The 18,946-nt window shown below is 34.5% G+C and overlaps 1 protein-coding gene across 1 annotated transcript in view; it reads left to right on the forward strand.

Annotated features, from left to right (window-relative positions):
• Positions 1-18,946, forward strand: part of LOC150096239 (midasin) — a 1,081,806-nt gene that overhangs the window by 242,524 nt on the left and 820,336 nt on the right. The window contains exons 22-24 of the mRNA XM_090409469.1: positions 4,020-4,285; positions 15,498-15,676; positions 17,918-18,009. Of these exons, the coding sequence (XP_090265595.1) occupies positions 4,020-4,285; positions 15,498-15,676; positions 17,918-18,009 (537 nt within the window). The remainder of the gene's footprint in view (positions 1-4,019; positions 4,286-15,497; positions 15,677-17,917; positions 18,010-18,946) is intronic.

Genomic DNA, 18,946 nt, shown 5'->3' on the forward strand with positions numbered 1-18,946 from the left:
ATCCAAGTTCTTCTTCAACTTCTGTATTTCATATTTTTGTAGTTGTCCATCAATTTTTGGATGATCCGCATGTTTCGAAGTAAAGTGTCTCTTCAAGTTGTATTCTTTGTTGACGGATACGGATTCGTTGCACAGCAAACATACAGGCAAACCTTTATTCAGAATAAAATAATAATCCTCCATCCAGTTGTCTTGAAATTGACGATTCTTTGCATCTACTTTTCTTTTTTTTTTTGCAATAACCCCTGACATTGTCCCAAATTTATAAGTGATATTCAGAACTGTCAAATAAAACTGTCTTCTACACCACAGGCACCAAACAGAACACAACATCAATGCAGGCACTGAACAAAGCACAACACCAACGCAAGTACCAAACCTGACACGTTCACACACGGCGCTAGTCAAAGTGAGAAAGAGACCTTGGTTGGAGAAAACATAGTGTGTTTTGCGCAAGTCATATGACGTCAGCTTAATGTGAATTAGTAGAACACACCATATTTTCTCCCACCATGAATCAGACAAACTTTGCTGAAATAGATTAGAGCCGGATCAAAAGAAGTAGAGGGCCGGATCCAGGCTGGGGGTCGCCCATATGTGCTATAGCACCACATCTCAAATGCCTGCAATTTCCTGATTATGGATTTTGTGTGTGTCCACATCTCACATCCATAATTCAATGTCAACCATGCGTAATTTCATAATATTCTTCTTATTATTTATTCCAGAGATCATTAGTAATTTATTATTCCAAAGTGCTTCTTTTCTTTAGCTGTTCTTGGTTTTATTTCCATAACTGTTGTTCCACTTTCTGTAATCATTACTCCTGAATAATTATAAATCTTTATACTTTGAATGAATCCCCTTAATACTCTTAAATTTGTGTTTTGTTGGCGCTTTTTTTTTTTATTACCATATATAGGTTTTAGCTGTATTTAATACTAAGCCATAATTTTGACTTTTTTTTAATAGTATTTCAACCATATTTTGTAGCTCTGTTTTTTTTTTTTTTTTATTGAGGTCTTGTAGAGAATTTTGTTAATAGTGTTTTGGATGTAACCATTTTTTAGAAAAATATTGCTGATAACTTTAAATTCGTCTTTCATCGCTTGTTCATTGGAGCTGATTCTGCTCCAATGAACAACTGTGTGATAGTAGAATAATTGGTGATCAAATCATTGTTTCTTTAGCTTACTGTGTGAAATGTAACTCAGCTTGTCCTTGTATATTTGTATATACTCCAGATGATGACCTTAATATGAAGATCGAAACATTGGGAAATTAAAATAGTTATTTATAATATCGTTGTAAAGTCCATAATTTCTAAAATGAAAAAATGCCTGAATCTTCTCATGTTTCTATGGGCTTAGCAGAAAGTGGAGCAGTAGTTAGTCAGCTGAATACTTGTAAAAATATCTATTTTTTAAAAAAAAAGCCATATGGTAGAAAAAGATTGCCTGTGAAAAGTGATTGGAAAGGTGAGGTGATGGCCATCATTTATTAACTAAATTGCCTCTTTGAGATAGCATCAAGCATTTTCAGGAAGTTTTTGTGCATGATCCTAAATGTGAGAATGGTATTCTTATACCCCTGTAGAAGAATACCCTGTATCCTGGTAGAATGGAGCTTTATATAGTGTTAGCAGTTATAAGACGAGAAGTAATGTATTGAACTGAAAAAGACTAAGACTCTAAGTTTTTGAAAGGTGATAGCAGTGTGTGTGTGTGTGTGTGTGTGTGTGTGCACGCGTGCGTGCATATATGCCAAAAAATTCTAGCAACGTCAGTCATTCTGATAAGAGAAAGTTCATCTTGCCTTAAGATTTCAGTATTATTATTATTATTAAGAGGGGAGGGTACTGTCTTACAAGAAATAAGACAGGCCTGTGTGAGTATAAAATTTACTGAGTTGTCCTCATCCCACTGGAGGGTGTCAAAGAGATCACTGTTTATGGCATTGATTATGGAAGATCTTGCAGCCTGTAATGTTTGAACATTACAAGGTATGTTGAAGTGAAAAAGCAAACTTCAGGGTACTATTATAATTTTGAGGTTTCAACTTCCTAATGTAAGCATTTATGTTTATATTAGGAAGTTGAAAATAATGAAATTAAATAATTTAAATAATTAAGATATATTACAGATGACTTGAAAGCAACCAGAGTGGCCAGCCTTAAATTAGTAGAAATTCTTATAATAAGAATTATAAGAATTTTCTCTTTTCAGTTATATCAGAATAGTTTGTTAGGAAATTATGCTCTCTATTTTCTGCTATAATAAATATTATAATTTTGTTACAGCTGGGGGTGGAAGGTATTTGCCATATAAAAAATAAATAAAAGTTTCATTTCATTATTCTGAAAATGTACTTAAGTGAATAAAAATGCTGTTGTTTATTTGAAGTACATAAAAATGAATGTATTTTCAAAAAAAAAAAGAAGCTTTTTTTTAAAAATTATCTTAATTATGAGTTACTTATATATGTGAAAACAGATTGTTTATCTCTTCATTAGATGAATTTAGTGGACACAGATATACAGACATCATAGCATGAGACAATTTCTCACATCCTCCTCTATGTACAAGTATCTCACAAGACAAATTGTCTGTGCCTGTTGTGAACATGTTATGCTATGGTATACTGCTCTAATGCACAACTGAAATGAAAATTTGTTCTGTTCTGTTTTGAGATCTGTATCAATGGACTGCTCAGATGAGATTTGTGTGGAAGAATATATTGAAGACAAAGAAAAGACAATCACACACATCTTAACTTTTCATATTATCAGTGGAAAACATCAGGTACTTTGTCAACTCATGCACATACCCTATGTTGGATTCTACAGCTGTTTGCAAATTCAAAGAAATTGATGAAATCACACATTGTTCAACAAACTACAGCAAAAATCAACCTTCTTTTAATACTTTCATTGCCAAGCTGAAAATTGGAATTTCATGTGGTGGCCAAATTTTTTTAATTTTTTTATTTAGTTAACGACGTCCATGCGATAACGCATGATCGGCCGTTTGGTGAGAACTCGCATCGTGCGATATCATTCATTGCCAAGCTGAAAATTGGAATTTCGTGTGGTGGCCAAATTGTTTAAATTTTTTTATTTAGTTAGCGATGTCCACGCGATAACGCGTGATCGGGCGTTTGGTGAGAACTCGCATCGCGCGATATCTTTCATTGCCAAGCTGAAAATTGGAATTTCATGTGGTGGCCAAATTTTTTATTATTTTTTTATTTAGTTAGCGACGTCACACGATTTAGTCACACGATAACGCGTGATCGGCCGTTTGGTGAGAACTCGCATCGTGCGATATCGCGTGATTGGCAATGAACGTGTTAAACAAGCTGTGGTCAGCATACATAAAAGACCTAAGATGCTGGGAACTAAGTTGTGATAGACATTTAAGACACCTAATAGTGTTGCTTAACAGTAAGCCAATGTATTTGAAATCTCAGCATAATATGCATCATAGTTTAATAACAATTCTGTGTATTGCAATTTATGTTTTAGGAATCAGCCTGTTGATATAAGTTTTTTTGAAATAAAATATTTTAATCCATATTAAGTATGCCATTCAATTGAAACCTGCCGAATTAAACTATTTTTACTTCGTGTTTTGCCTTGTGGTTCATACCAAACTAATATTCTCTCTCTCTCTCTCTCTCTCTCTCTCTCTCTCTCTCTCTCTCTCTCTCACACACACACACACACACACACACACACACACACACACACACACACACACACACACACACACAGAGAGAGAGAGAGAGAGGGGGGGGTGAGAAGAAAGAGGTTAAATATAAAGTTCACTTTTGTTCTTGTCAGAAGGAAGTTTCTGGAGTATTTATTTATTTTTGTTTTTGTGAAGAGCCTTCCATAGTTTAATTATATGTATGTACCATGTGTTTGAAGAATATACCTTCTTTGAGCAGTAGCATCATTATTACATTATAACTGATATTGTTCTCTTGAATAAAAATTTAATTCATGAAATGTTTTGCAGGGTTTTTGCCTTGGTTTCTTAACACAACTGGATTATTCTTCACATCAGATAGTAGAAAAGTACATCATTGAATACTTATTTGAAAAGCAGAGTCAGCTATCTGTTCTAAAACAGCCGCTTCCTCAGCCATCTAGTGGTAAATATTTATGTTTTGAAGATTATTGGATTGCCCAAGGATCTAGTGAACCAAGTGTTACAGAAAACTATATTCTGACTTCTACAGTTAGACGCAATTTACATGGTTTGGCAAGGATAATTTCTGCCAGGTAAAAACTAATGCATTTATGATGCCATTCTGTCAGTATATTCATAACATGCTTAGAGGGGAAAATATTCTTTTCATTAATATATATACCTGTCTGAGATTGTTTTATCTTTATTACAGAAAATGAATTGTATTTCATTCCTTAGCTTTGTCAGAAATAAAAATATATTTCTTCTTGTAATGTATTACACTGCCTGGTGTCCAGATGTCATTTCATGGTTTAGACATACACACACACTCTTTGCAATTGAAATATTACTAAATTGTATTGTTAATGAATAGACTCCATTTTTAAGAAGTCTGTTTAAGGTGCTGTTGTAGATATAAGATCCATAGCATCAAATATTAAAGTATTTGATAAAATTAATGCTTATAATTCAGAGTTACATATACCCCTCCTCCTTTTCATCTACTTCCTTACCTGCTTTCTGTGCTGTCTACATATTGCATTCTTCCTGTCTTCATTAATCCATTTCATACCTACCTTATTCAGTGGCTTGAATTTTGGTGTATATTCGTGCATTGTTACTGTTAAATAGTCTTTGATTTGTGTCCAGCCAGAATTTATCTCCTCTCTGGTAACTTCATGGTGATGGTGTCCTAAGTATCTTAGGACATCATCATCCTTTTGCAACGAGTTGCCTGGTGTTGTACTACCTTACCCCAGTCCTGAAGATTACTTTCAGGTGCAAGCTTTTGTTTGCTCACACTTGGATAAAGGATTAAACTAAATTTATTATAGTCTAACCAAGTGAAAAATAAACTTTCAACATCTTTCTCTAAATCCAGAGTAATTTAATAAAAAGGTGGCACACCGTTTGGCAACTCCTATAGGTAGAGATGACCTTGATAATGCTTCTGCCTGGTATCTCCACTTGGGCCTGGCTCCCCCACTGAAGAGACCTCAATAAAGGTCGAAACTAGTCTGGGTAGTGGCCCTTCCCTTAATGCATAACATTATACATATCTGCAAGGAGATGTGTTTTGCATTATGGGAGATACTGAGATAGGAGTGATGTTAGCTTGCTCCAACTTTGCAACGAGTTGCCTAGTGTTGTACTACCTTACCCCAGTCCTGAAGATACTTTCAGGTGCAAACTTTGTTTGCTCACACTTGGATAAAGGATTAAACTAAATTTATAATAGTCTAACCAAGTGAAAAATAAACTTTCAACATTATTGCGAAAAAAATGAAAGAGTTTGAGATCAGGAATCAAACCTTGGAGATTCAATGGCAAGCCCTGAAGAAAACACTGATTGATTCAGCCAGAGAGGCATGTGGTGAGGTTGTCTGCAAGAATAAAAAAAATCAGAACTCCATGGTGGACACAGGATGTTAAAGAGGCAGTGAAGGAAAAGAAAAAAGTGTATTAAAAGTTCCTGGCAAATAAGTCAGCTTGTGCTCTTAGAGAATACAGAGACAAATGTAAGAAAGCTGGAGGTTGTTGAAGAAGCTCAGAAATGGAGGAAAGAGTGTTGTAAAAACAATTAGAGATGATAACGTTGACATGAAAACAGGAGAAAAAGATATCCTTGAAGTATGTAGTAATTACTTTGAAAAATTGCTAAATGAAACTTGCAGTGATGACAGCACGCTGATAAGAAACACTGACCAGGCATGCAATCAGGAATACATATCCATACTTGAAGTAGAAAAAGCCATCAAAATTATAAAAATTAAGTAGATATTAAATCCATTGGATTTAATATCTACTTAATTTATATAATTTTGCATTGCTGAAATTAAGCATTTTGGCTCTTCATTTTGGTAAATACTTTACGCACCAACCGAGAATTTGCTTGTGGAAAATACACCTCTCCGACACTTCAAGTTTCTTAGTACTGGGAGTATTTGCTCTCTTAGGTTTCTGCCTAGTCTCTGATGAAAACCGATGAGTTTGAAACAGCTGTCAGACTAGTGAAACCTTATAAAATGAACCAATAGGAGTCAAATATATGGACGCGTTGAGCATTCGTCACTTCCTATAAGGTTCGGCTAGGACAAATCGTAGTATGGTGGTGATGTATTCCCACAAGCTCTCTAGTCAATTTTCGCATGAAACTTTTATAGTTTTTTCTGTTTTTTGCTTTGATATAATGTTGGATAAAGCTGAAATGTGGAAAGGCAGCTGGAGTAGATGCTATTTGACCTGAAATGCTCAACTATAGAGGGATAAAAGTCTTACAGTGGCTGCACTGCATAGTTCAGAAGGCCTGGACAGAATGACCAATTCCAGATGATTGGAGTAGTGCTCTCTTTACCCATATATAAAAAGTGAAATAAAACTGGATGTGAGAATTACAGAAGTATTTCTTTACTGAGTGTTCCTGGTAAGATTTATGCCAGTATACTTGAGAAATGGTTGGGTAGGATTGTGGAAGAGAAGCTTGGTGAAGAACAAGCTGTATTTAGGCTAAATAGAGGTTGTCAGGATCAGATTTTCACTTTATGACAAATAGTTGAGAACTCATGGGAATATAACAAAGATCTGTATTTAAGTTTTGTAGATGTGGAAAAAGCATACGACAAGGTGCCAAGAGAGAGAGAAGGTATTCAAAATGCTTTAGTTGTATAATGTCAGTGGGGCATTATATCAAGCAATACTAAGTCTTTATTTGAGTTGTAAATCAGCAGTTAGCATTGAAGCAAGTACAAGAAGATGGTTTAATGTTAAATCTGGTGTCAGACAAGGATATACATTATTATTCTGTTATTCATTATCTATATGGATCACATTATGAATGAAATTGTATTAAACCTGATATCAAAACTGAAGATGTTAATCTTTGCTTTATGATGATGATGATGTTATACTTCTAAATAAATCTTCTACAAGTTTGCAAGATTCCCTGACTAAATTGAATAACTGTTGTATTAGATATGGTATGAAGGTCAGCAATAAAAAGAGAAAGATAATGAAAATAGGCAAAAAAACATTGAAAATATCAACTGCATTGTGAATGGAGAACCTATAGCACAAGTAAAACATTTCAGCTTAGGCACGATTTTTACTGAAGATGGTAAATTAAATATGGAAATAGACAACATAATCAACAAAGCTGGTATGGTAGGAAGTCAACTGAATACATTTATATGGAATAAGAGAGAAATTAGTTAAAAGATGCAATATCATATTAAAAATGTAGAAATTTGGAAAGAACTTGACATTGTTAGCATCCAGGAATGTGTTTGCACAGCTAATCTCAGGTGGTATGGTGACTTAAGCAGAATGGGAGAGGAAAGATTAGTAAAACAAGCGTTCCCCTGCCAGGTTGACAGGAAAAAAAAACATAGAGGATGACCAAGATATAGGTGGATTGATACGGTAAAAAAGTGCCTTAGAAGATAGAAATATAAGATCTGATAATATTGGAGTCTTGACAGGTAACAGATTGATTTGGAGGAAAATTGAAAATAGGAAGTTAGTAATGATGTGAATTTTTCGTGTGGTACTATCATATCCTATACACCCCTTGAAGGCATGTCAGGAATATGGTGATTATGTTTCAAATGGCTAGTTATCACATATGATCACTCTTGTCAACTGGAGGAGGAGGATGATACTCCATTTACAATCGCATCTGAAAATATGATCAGGTCTAAGACATTCGATCCTTGTATTCCTTCCATTACATACTTCCTGAAATAGTTGCCCTATAAGAACTCAAGAAATTCATTTTCCTTATTTTCAAATGATATTTTCTTCATTCTCGTCTTTAATACAGCAATTTATAATCAGACACCTTTCCCTTGTTCCTAATCCAAGTTGCCTATGTATTTCTTCCTTTTTGACTTCCGCGTTTTCCCTGTGCTATGGCAACATTCATCTAATTATTGCCACCCCCACACTATATCGCATCAAAGCAAATGCCATTATTTTCCCCCTTGCTTTTTCATGTTCTGCAGACATTCTTGTCCCTCCAGTTCTCACAAAAAGCATCATACCTCTCATTTCTATTCCTGTCTGAATATCATTTTCATCCAACTATGTTTCACTTATTTAACAATTTTGGATGAATCACTGCTATTCCTATCCCATATATTTGGGGGATATTTGAAATAATTGCTAAATTATTAAAGAAATATAACTTTCATATGGCATTCAAAGTACACTTCAAATTAGCAAATTTGATCCACTTACCTAACTAAGGACCAACTTCATCCTCTGTCAGATCCTGGAATGTATATGTACCCTGTGATTGTAACATGGCCTAGTATGAACAGACAAGAAGTTGTCATAGCATCTCCCTCTTGAATATGTGAAATGCATTTACTGCTATTATTGTGGCAACTTTACCATGCTTTGGACATCCCTTTGCAGAGAATTAGATGAAAGAAACTAAGTGTGCTGTAGAGAAGTCATAAGTCAGAGGACTAATTTTTTATTTCATTTCCTTCTGTTTTGTTTTTCTGTTTTTTGACTGATGGCACCAGCAATAGTACATGAAGGGATCCATTGTAGTTTCAGGTTGCCTCTCTCCTGGGGTCTCTTGTTCTGCACTTTGATGCTCATGTCTTTGATTTGAATTTCTTGATACTTGATTCTTTGTTTTGGGGTTTGCAGGCTTTCTACTTTTTTTTTTTTTCCTCAGGTGTGTCATTTTCCCATTGTTTTTTCCTTGAGCTATTGTTTTGTCTACTTTTATTTACCTTTTTTCTCTTCCTACTTCTGATTACTACTGGCTAAAGGTCTCTCTCTCTTCACTGAATCTTTTCTGTCTGCTCTGTATAGTGTAATTTGTCTGATTTTGTCTCATCTATTTAGCATTCTGGGACATTTAGCCATTGTGTTTATGTTTTTTTTTCGTTGAAAGTTTAGTAAATTTAGTTTAATCCTTTATCCAAGTGTGAGCAAACAAAGTTTGCGCCTGAAAGTATCTTCAGGACTGGGGTAAGGTGGTACAACACCAGGGCACTCCTTGTAAAGGTGGAGCAAGCTACCAACACTCCTATCTCAGTATCTCCCATAATGCAAAACACATCTCCTTGCGGATATGTCTAATGTTATGCATTAAGAGAAGGGCCACAACCCAGACTAGTTTCGACCTTTATTGAGGTCTCTTCAGTGGGAGCCAGGCCCAAGTGGAGATACCAGGTTTTTTTTTCCCCGTTCTTATTAAGATATTAATTACTTTGCCATATGGATTCTAGCATAACTGGCTTGATGACAGATGTTGTATGTTTTCAGGATTGTTTGTAGTAGGCATTAGTAGTGATCTCCCTTTCCATTATCAAATCTAGATTTTTTTAAGTGACTCTAACTCACAAATGGTTGTAAACCTATAGTATGTTAGTACTGTAGTTGGACTAAAGATTTTTTGATTATTTTTTTAGATAATCTGGAAGTTCTGCTCTAGAAATCAAATATGAAAATTTTCAAGCCAATTCATTCCTCCAGTAAGCAGAGTAATGTTTCACACCACTGACATACTCCACTCATATGACATCTTAATTTTCAGACTGCTGTCATTCAGTAAATCGGTTCTTTTTTTTCCACCAGCATTTATTTATGTCAGATATGAAAAAAAAAAAAAGAAAGAAGAAGAATTTTTGCAAATAAAGTTATTTTGAGCAACTTGGCTTAAGGGAACCAACCAATTGGATATCAATCTACACCATTAAAAGTCTTTCCATTTTAGTAATAAGATTTTTCACATTTACAGATATCTGTAGTAATTAACCAGTTCAGCATTTATCACATCACTTATAACTTTGTTTTTAACAGCAGTAGTTTGATCTGCAACCGCTCAGTGTTTGATACACCATCGTCACTTATTAAAATTTAATCATTTTAATCTTAGTATGTAATAGGTTTATGTGTCAGCTTCTTTTCAGTGAAGTAATAGCACTCTTACTTTGAATTTTATCTGCCATTAAAAACAATAAAATAAAATAATAGTTATAAACAGTTTATAATCATAGTGAAACACTAGAATACACACACAGATGTAATGAGCAAAGACGTTGGTAATAAACTGAGTTCATGAATACTGTGCATCAGTTGATTCATAGCAGTGTCATGGTGCTAAACCTGTTGCATGAGTGAATGCATCATTGCATAAGTGAGCATTGGTCATAATGCAGAGTAGTACTGTATATTAGTACTATCGATTGTTATGTTTTTTTTGGTATTCTATCATTCAGTCAAAATTGACTTTTAAAATCATCTGTTAGACCACTCTGACTGTGCATACATCTTATTAATTAAATCATGGCAAACTAGATCAATACAAAATGCAAGAATAAAATAGTCTTTAAAAAAATTGCAAAAAAATAGTTAAACTGCTTTTCTCAGTGTAGCAGGGATGTGTACAGACATGACACTAAAGACCCTTCATCTGGCCAGTCATACTTTCTACCAATGTTCTAAGTCTAGAATGCTGGTAAATTTTCGTAACCCAGGTCTTGTGGAGAGCTAATGTAGGACAATTTAAATAGGCTGTCAGTATGGGCAATAGTTAAAGAAGAATCAGTTTAATGTCGAGAAATGTAAAGTTATGCACTTTGGGATAAACAGATTACAAGCCGTGTGTGTATCACATTGATGGCAGTGGCAGATTCTTTCTTGGTGGGAATTACAATCCCTCAAAAGTATAAGCACATTTTGTTATCAGCAAACATATGCTTAAAGTTTACCTGGGTCATTTCTGGTTTTTACTAGGTTCATGGTAATTCTAGAAACACAAAATCTTTGACAGGAGTTGAGCATTGGAATGTTATTACATTCTTATGCTTGATATTTTGTTTGTAGTTGTTGATTGAAAACTAACATTCCTGTAAAATTGCTAGAGGAGACACTTCCTACATAGACTGCTGCCTAAGGATGATGAGGGGAGGGAGGGAGAAGGAAGCACAGAGGGTGCCAAAATAAATGCTCCTCTCTCAGATTTTTCATATCACCACATACAAGCTTATTATCCAAATTATGCTAGCCATTGTGGATTGAAGTGCATTTACTGCACAGTATATAAGTTTAACAGTTGGCTTGCAAAATTCTTGAACATTTAACAATGGACTCACGTGAGCTATCTCCAGCACGCTACTGTGTGTGTGTGTGTGTGGGGGGGTTGAACCACATACTTCCCTCCTTATCCTGTTGATGGTATAATGTCAGACCGCTTTAGTTGAAAGGCATACAGCCAGTTTTTCCAACAGTTGGTCCACTTGAAGAGTCTCTGCAATGTCATTAAAAAAAGAGATAGTTAATTATAATCCTAGCCAAAGAACACAGATCTATTTAATCAATCTGTATTTATATGTGCATGTTCGCCCAGTTAGTTGACCTTTGAAATCAGTGCCTGACATGAAGTTAAATTTGAGTATTTTTTTTCTAGGTAAAGAAGCAATGAACTTTTGAAACCCAGCATCTAAACATTTTAGAGCCAATTTTTCTGTCTGGTGCGGTTATGCCCACACCTTCAATACAGTCACTTAATAATATGGATTTTACTTATGTAAATTTTTATTATTCACTATGACTTTCAAATTAAACATCTGCAGCAGAAATCGGTAGATTTAACATTGAAAACACATGAGCTGTGTGTACATGATGTAGAATGACATGGTCTGAATACATTAAGGTTCTTAGAAAATAATTTTAACAAGAAATGATTTAAAAAAAAAAAAATGAAATAAAATTAAGGAATTAAAAAAATTAAATTAATTTTGTTAAGGGATAATTCAAGTCCATCCTATTTAGATTTGGATGATGTATCAAGGTGTCACAACTTTCTTTATATAAATGTTCTGAGAGATTATTACTTTCATGGAGAATTTTTTTTCCCCCAAGGATTTGGTGTCTGGTGATGATAGCATGTTCTGCAAGTCCCAGTTGTTCTGGCTCATAGAACGAACTTAGGTTATCTAAATGTTCATCGTTACCCACAGTCCCTGAATTACCTGTTTGGTCAAAGTATAGTAATCCACATTGGGTTATCATATTTTCCTTCCTTCCTAAATGCTGTAAAATTCGATGCAGTGTGAATTTTTGATTTTTCCATTTTTTTATTGCATCGACTTTTACAGGGGTCACATCCAAAATTCACAAAAGTAAACTTGTAATTTTCAATGTAAATAACACTAAAAGCCCATGTATAAAAACCCAGAGGAATTAACATACTAAATTGTGTAAAAGACGATATCTTAAAATGTTAAGTTCAAGGGTAATGCCTTTGAAATCGGAAATATATTGATGTTAGTATTTAGTATAGAGTGAAAAAGAAACCATTGTATCCTAAGCTAGGCCGATACTGCCTTCAAGATCAATGGTAAAAGAGGGTGGTATACATCAGATGCAGTTCCGCTATTCTGTAAAAAGGATTAAGTGTGCATTTAGGAGAACTAGAAGTCCGCATTAAACAAAGGCCAAGACAGATTGCGTGGGAATGTTTGGGGTCTCAAACCTTCATCCAGGGTCCCGCAAAAAACCAAATATAAGGATCATAGAAAAAGGATCATTATCGACACCAGGTGAAGAAAAAGGAGGAAAAGATGAGAGAGTACCATCGATCCACAACTTTTGTCCCGTTCGTATGATGTTGAGACGGAAAGCCCCAGGACTCGATTAATTACCGTAGGAGCAGCAGTTCTGGATCTAATGCATTGCCAGTGGGACGACCTGCATGAGGCCTTGACCAGACAGGAAATCGTGCTCCAGGTTCTGTCAGCCATTGGACAATGAAATGTCTGTGTTCTTGAGATCTCCAAGTAAAAGCCCAAGACCTGATACAAAAAAGAAGCCAGGGAATCTGTAAAGGAAATGTGAAGAAGTGCACTATACTGATAAAGAAGTCATGTGAGTTTAATTTCTTATACAAATTTGTCTATGTTATGAAAGACTGTTTTAGAAGGACTGATAAATTTTTAGAGTTATTATATGTAGTATAATGAGAATAGTTTGCATAAAGAGAAGTTTATATAAAGTGAAGGCTGGAATTTATAATATAGTTAACAAGGCATGATAATTCCTATATTGTAAATGGGCTGATAGTTTTTCTTTAAATTGCTTAATGATTTGTATTATGTTGCATGCTTACGTAAATGTTCTAAAGGAAGTTTTCCTCTAAAGTGTTAAACTTAGAGTGGAGTAAGAAGTAGTAATTCATTAGTGTGTAAATTGTATTATTGTTTCAGTACAAATAAACATGTTTGTTTTATTTACAAAGAGTGCCGCCTGATCTTTTAAGCAATGCACTGTTTACAACTAAACTCGATCCTGTGAGCAGGAAGTTTACAAATAGCTATGAATTGAAGTTAAGTGTTAGCCAAGACTGTGAAATATTATTGAGAAGGGCCTTAGGATAGGAAGCGAACTTTACTGGAAGTATTGATATTTCTTATACCACAAGGAATCCACTGGTGGCGCAGTCATTATATCAAAAATAAATTTCTAGTGATCTCCAGTATAAGTAAAGAATACTGAAGGTAGAACAAGGAGAATAAAGTTAATAGAGTACATGAAAGGATTAGATAAAGATAAAGTAAGGATAGAATAAGGATAATAAAGAATAGAGATGTAGAAGTAAAGTAAATTGAAGTATAGAAGAAAAGTAATAATAAAATTAAATATAAAGAAGAAAGTAACAAAGGTAATAAACAATAAGTATTAAAAAGCATACAATAAATACAATAGATTTTGCAATGGTGCAATAGCCAACAGATTACAATGTCCTTATGGTATAGATATGTAATGATGATTTTGCAGTTTGGTATGGTTCCCTTACAGATCAATAAGATCAGCACTTTCACCATTGTATCCAGTTCACTTTTGAGGTAGAAGAGAACAACTAAATTGTCTTTTTAGATATCCTTTTCTTTGTCAGCCAGATGGTAGCCTTTGTTTCTCAGTTTTTAGAAAGGAAACATACTAGACTTTGCATTCATGCTCTTACACATCTTGCGATTGTCACTCATGCCATTAAGACTGCATTACATCGAGCACAATCTCTCTGCTCTACTGAATTGCTGCTCTCTCGGGAAATAAATCACATAAAGTCCACCTTCCCTGCTAATGGCTTTACTGAATCTTATGTCAACAAGATCATTGATAGTTGTAGAGTTCCCTATTCATATGCCTCTTGCCGTGATTGTGTTACCATTCCTTATGTTAAAAGTGTCACTTAAAGGCCAAACTGCTTAAATTTGTTGGCCTGCAAGTGTCCTTCCACCCTATCAACAAGATTTCTACTTTTCTAGGTTCAGCAAACTTCTGCCTCTGGCCTACCCTGGAGTGTATCAAATTCCTTGCCGTATGGATTAACATATTTTGGCCAAACAGATAGATCAGCGGCCATGTGTCATGATGAACATTTAAGTAGTTTGGCCTTTAAGTGACACTTTTAACATAAGGAATGGTAACACAATCAAGTCTAGTTCAGAATAATTAGAACTTGCGGAACATACCACCACGCTTTGAATCTGTGTTGTGAATTTGGGGGAGGGATTATGATTCTCCGTGAAAGTAATAATCTCTTAGAATGTTTATATAAAGAAAGTTGTGAAACCTTGCTACATCATCTGAATCTAAATAAAAATGGCCTTAAATTATCCTTTATATGGGAATTAGCTCTTCTTCACAATTCCGGAATTAATTTAATTCATGTATTATTTATTATTATTTTTTAATCTCTTGTTAAAGTTTTTTTATTAGAACCGCAATGTATTTCGATCATGTCACTCAGCATCATTTATGTGTTGTGATTGTGATACAGCGGTAGTAACAATGAAAATGCATTTGACACATTTCGTTGTTGAATGCACTGGTTTCTGTTTTAGTTGTTTAAATCGAAAGTTCTTGCTGATGTCCTTAATACTGGGGCAAAAATTTTATGCTGATAAAAATTTACATAAGTGAAATCCAGATTACATTTACTTTATTCCAATTCATCAAGTTATCAGTTAAAAATGTTATATCTCTGTTTGTAGATGGAGAAGGAATTGATCTTACTCTGATCTTCATTCACAATTAATGGTTTTCCTATACTTTCTACCAAACCTACTCTTACTTCTTGCTATTATATGTGCAATAAAAATCTAATATGTTGAGTGTATTGAAGAAAATCAAATAATGCTGTCATCTCCAAAAAATATATTGATATATATATATATAGAGAGAGACAGAGATATTTAATACTGTCAAATTACTTAGGAGATAAGGGACTGAAGGAAGTTATTAGATTTTCCAAGTAGTGAAGTTTGTTTTTTTATTATACAGAAGGTATCCTGTTCTGCTCCAAGGAGAAACCTCTGTAGGGAAAACAAGCTTAATTCAGTGGCTTGCAAAGGCTGCAGGAAACTGTTGTGTACGCGTTAATAATCATGAGCACACTGATCTTCAGGAATATGTTGGAAGTTATTTTGCAGATAATTCTGGCAAGTTAGTTTTTAAAGAAGGTAAGTTTCCTGACTTTGAAAAAAAAAAAGTTTTTTTATACATTGTGTGTAATCAGTTTATTATGTACTTCCCATTGTTCTTAGACTTAACGCATGCTAAGCAATGCAATTGCTTGCTTGGAATGCTTAAGTATGAAGGCAAGAGAAATTGCCAAATCCCTCAGAATAAATAAAAGAAAGTTCAGTGTAACAAGAGGCCATGCATGGTGTGAGACAGCTTTAAATTCATTCAATGTCTACCTGTCAAAAACTTCCAGCTGTCTTTGAATAAAAGCTGGTTGACCTTCAGTACCATGTGATTCGGATGAGTTAAAAATGAAACTGTGAGTTATGTCAAATAGTAAACGCAGATGAAAGCCTAGTGTTCTTCAGCATGCTTTGAAATTATATTGCTAGAGTGACCAAGATCATGAACTCACATGTTACAAAAAACAATGTATCACTGTGTTGTTATTCCTGCACAAAAAAATTGAAGAATGACAGCTGAACTAAAGGAAGACTAGTTAAAAATAGTGTGAAATAGATATCCAGGATTTCTCTGTACTGCCTTCTGGTATGTACAGAGGACGTTGGTTCTAGATGCATTTCTTGAACATTTATCTGAACAGTTAAAGAATAGGCTCAGTGAAATGCATTGTTATTTGGTTGTTAGGCCATGGCTAGTCAATGTCTACTGCAGCCCTCAACATTTCAGTCAAACCATTTAAGGATGATTTGAAGAAAGCATATGAGTCTCGGTTCTTGTCTGAAACCTTCCATTCACAGATAAAGAGAGCACCTGTATAAAAACTTACAGAATGGGTGTCAGCTGCTTAGAAGTAAAAAAATAATTTACATCAGCAATGGGTTAGGTCACAGAGTACAATACTTTGTGGGAAAACACCAACAGCAATGACCGAATTGATAAGAGATTTAGGAGAATCAGACTCTGAATATAACCAGGTTTTGACTCTAAGAGTGATCATATAGTGACAGTGATACTATATGGTCATGTTTGGATCTCAAGATTACCCAGGTAACAGTTCTAGCAGGATTGCATTATTCCAACTGTCAAGTTTGATGGAGGCTCAGGAATGGTATGGGGTGTTTCAGTTGGATGGGACTTGGTCCATTGGTGGACAGGCCCAAAACCATAACTTCTGTGGCAATCCAGACATCCTGGACAATTTCATGCCTCCAATGCTGTGGAAGTACTTCTCCAATTCTTGCAGGTTTCAGCATAATAATGCTCTATGCCATACTGCATTGTGTGTCTGAGACTGGTTTCCACAAAACAACGAAATGTTGGACTGACTGGCTCAGAATCCAGATCTAAATCCCGTTGAACATCTTGGGGACAAATTAGAATTCACTCCAGACCACATCGACTGTCATCAATGGGGTAGCTTTGCACAAAGAATGGAAGAATATTCCTCTTATGATGTATCAGAAATTAGTTGAAAGCTTCCCCCAAATGGTAGCTGCTCTCATTCAAGCCAAAGGTGGTCCCACTCCGTACTAGAAATGTAATTAAAATGTTTTTTTTTTTTTACCACAACTAGATGTCCAAATACTTTTGTCAACATAGTGTGCGTGTGCGTGAATTCCACTCATGAAAGTACCATGGATAGATTAAGAGTTAACCATTCCTGAAATCCTGTTGTAAAAACGAAACAATTTTTTCTAAACACAGCAGGTTTTTAGTAGGGTGGTGGTTTCACAATGACTGAAATCTTATTCACATGCATGCTACAGTGGGATTTGAACCCACAATTTATTTGTTGGAGAGCGAAGATACTATCCATTTATCCAACAAACTTAACTTTAGAATACAAAACTTGCAAAAACTTCATTAAAAAAAAATAAGAACAGCATTATGTAAATTGAGTATTTGGGAAATGTTGATCAAGTATCTGAGAAAAAACTATTTTAATACCAATTAGTTTCACCAACTTAAGCTGTTGGCATCTTCAGGGTACAGGACTGATGATAGGATCTAAAGCTAACAAAACATGTTACAGACTAGACATTAACAGAATTTACATATAACGAATAGAATAACATCAATTTACATAATAAGGCAAATGATATGAAGTCATTAGCCTCTATATACAAGTAGCTAGTCTCGGGCAGGAATATGTTTCACGCATAAAACATTGTTTTGTTTCCTTGGGAAAAGGATTAAAACCAAGTATAAAATTTCTTGGTATCTTTAATGAATATATAATAAGTTTATTTAATGTATTTTGGTTTTCCTTTTAGGTATTTTAGTTGAAGCTATGAGAAATGGCTATTGGATTATACTTGATGAACTGAATCTTGCACCAACTGAAGTGATGGAGGCTTTAAACAGAGTATGTAATGTTAATATTTTCTTTGTTTATTTGAAACTGAAATAAACTTTTTCTACACTTATTTCCATCTATTTTTGTATGCTTCTAAATTAAAATTCAAATAATTTGTTTATTTGCTCAATGCTTATCATATCTCTCATTAAATTCATTCACCAATAAGCACTGATGACCACTTTCAGCAATTCATTCCACTTAACCCATTCAACCAAAATATCCAGTCCCATATGCCTTTGTTAACCACACCCTTACACAATTTCCAGAGATATCCTCTTTTTCTCTTCTCTCCTCTCCTGTTTAGTCATGTACTGAAAAATTATGGGATAGATCTTTTAATATTTTTTGAGAAGCTAGTTACAATATATAATAAGTAGAAAGTTTTAACGTCTGCCTTATGAAATGAGATCCTTTCAGTGACCTAGATATTTCTATCATATCTTCTCCACCACTACAACTTTGAGGAGAAACCCAGGCAACCAAATCTGTACAATATCAAACTATCAAGCCGTATAGAGAGGCTTTAATAATACTTTGATACTCATCCTGCTTGTCAGCGTGTTTCTTTACATCCATCTTATCTTTTGGAGTCATTTTGTCACATACCTATCCTCACTGATTTTCTGCAGTTCAGTCGCATCAATAATGCAGGATTTGTGATCTCTTCAGCTCCAAATGCATAACCTTACACTTTCATTATTTCTTAATTTCTTATTTATCACTTATTTCTTGATCTAGAAAGTAAAGCTTTTGTTGTGGAATATTTCTAATCATATAAAAATAAACTGCACTTCTGTGGCTTTCTCAGAACACTATTTTCCTCCTTAATTTCAAGAGATATTTCTTTCCTGAGCAACTCTTAACCCAACTATTTCCTTAAAAGTTGGATCTCCACCTTTTAATAGCATTTCAATTAATTCATGATATATTCCAGTGATTTACT

Source organism: Typopeltis vanoorti, chromosome 19 (assembly GCF_054136105.1).
Source record: "Typopeltis vanoorti isolate ZY-2024b chromosome 19, IOZ_Tvanoo_1.0, whole genome shotgun sequence".
NCBI lineage: Eukaryota > Metazoa > Arthropoda > Arachnida > Uropygi > Thelyphonidae > Typopeltis > Typopeltis vanoorti.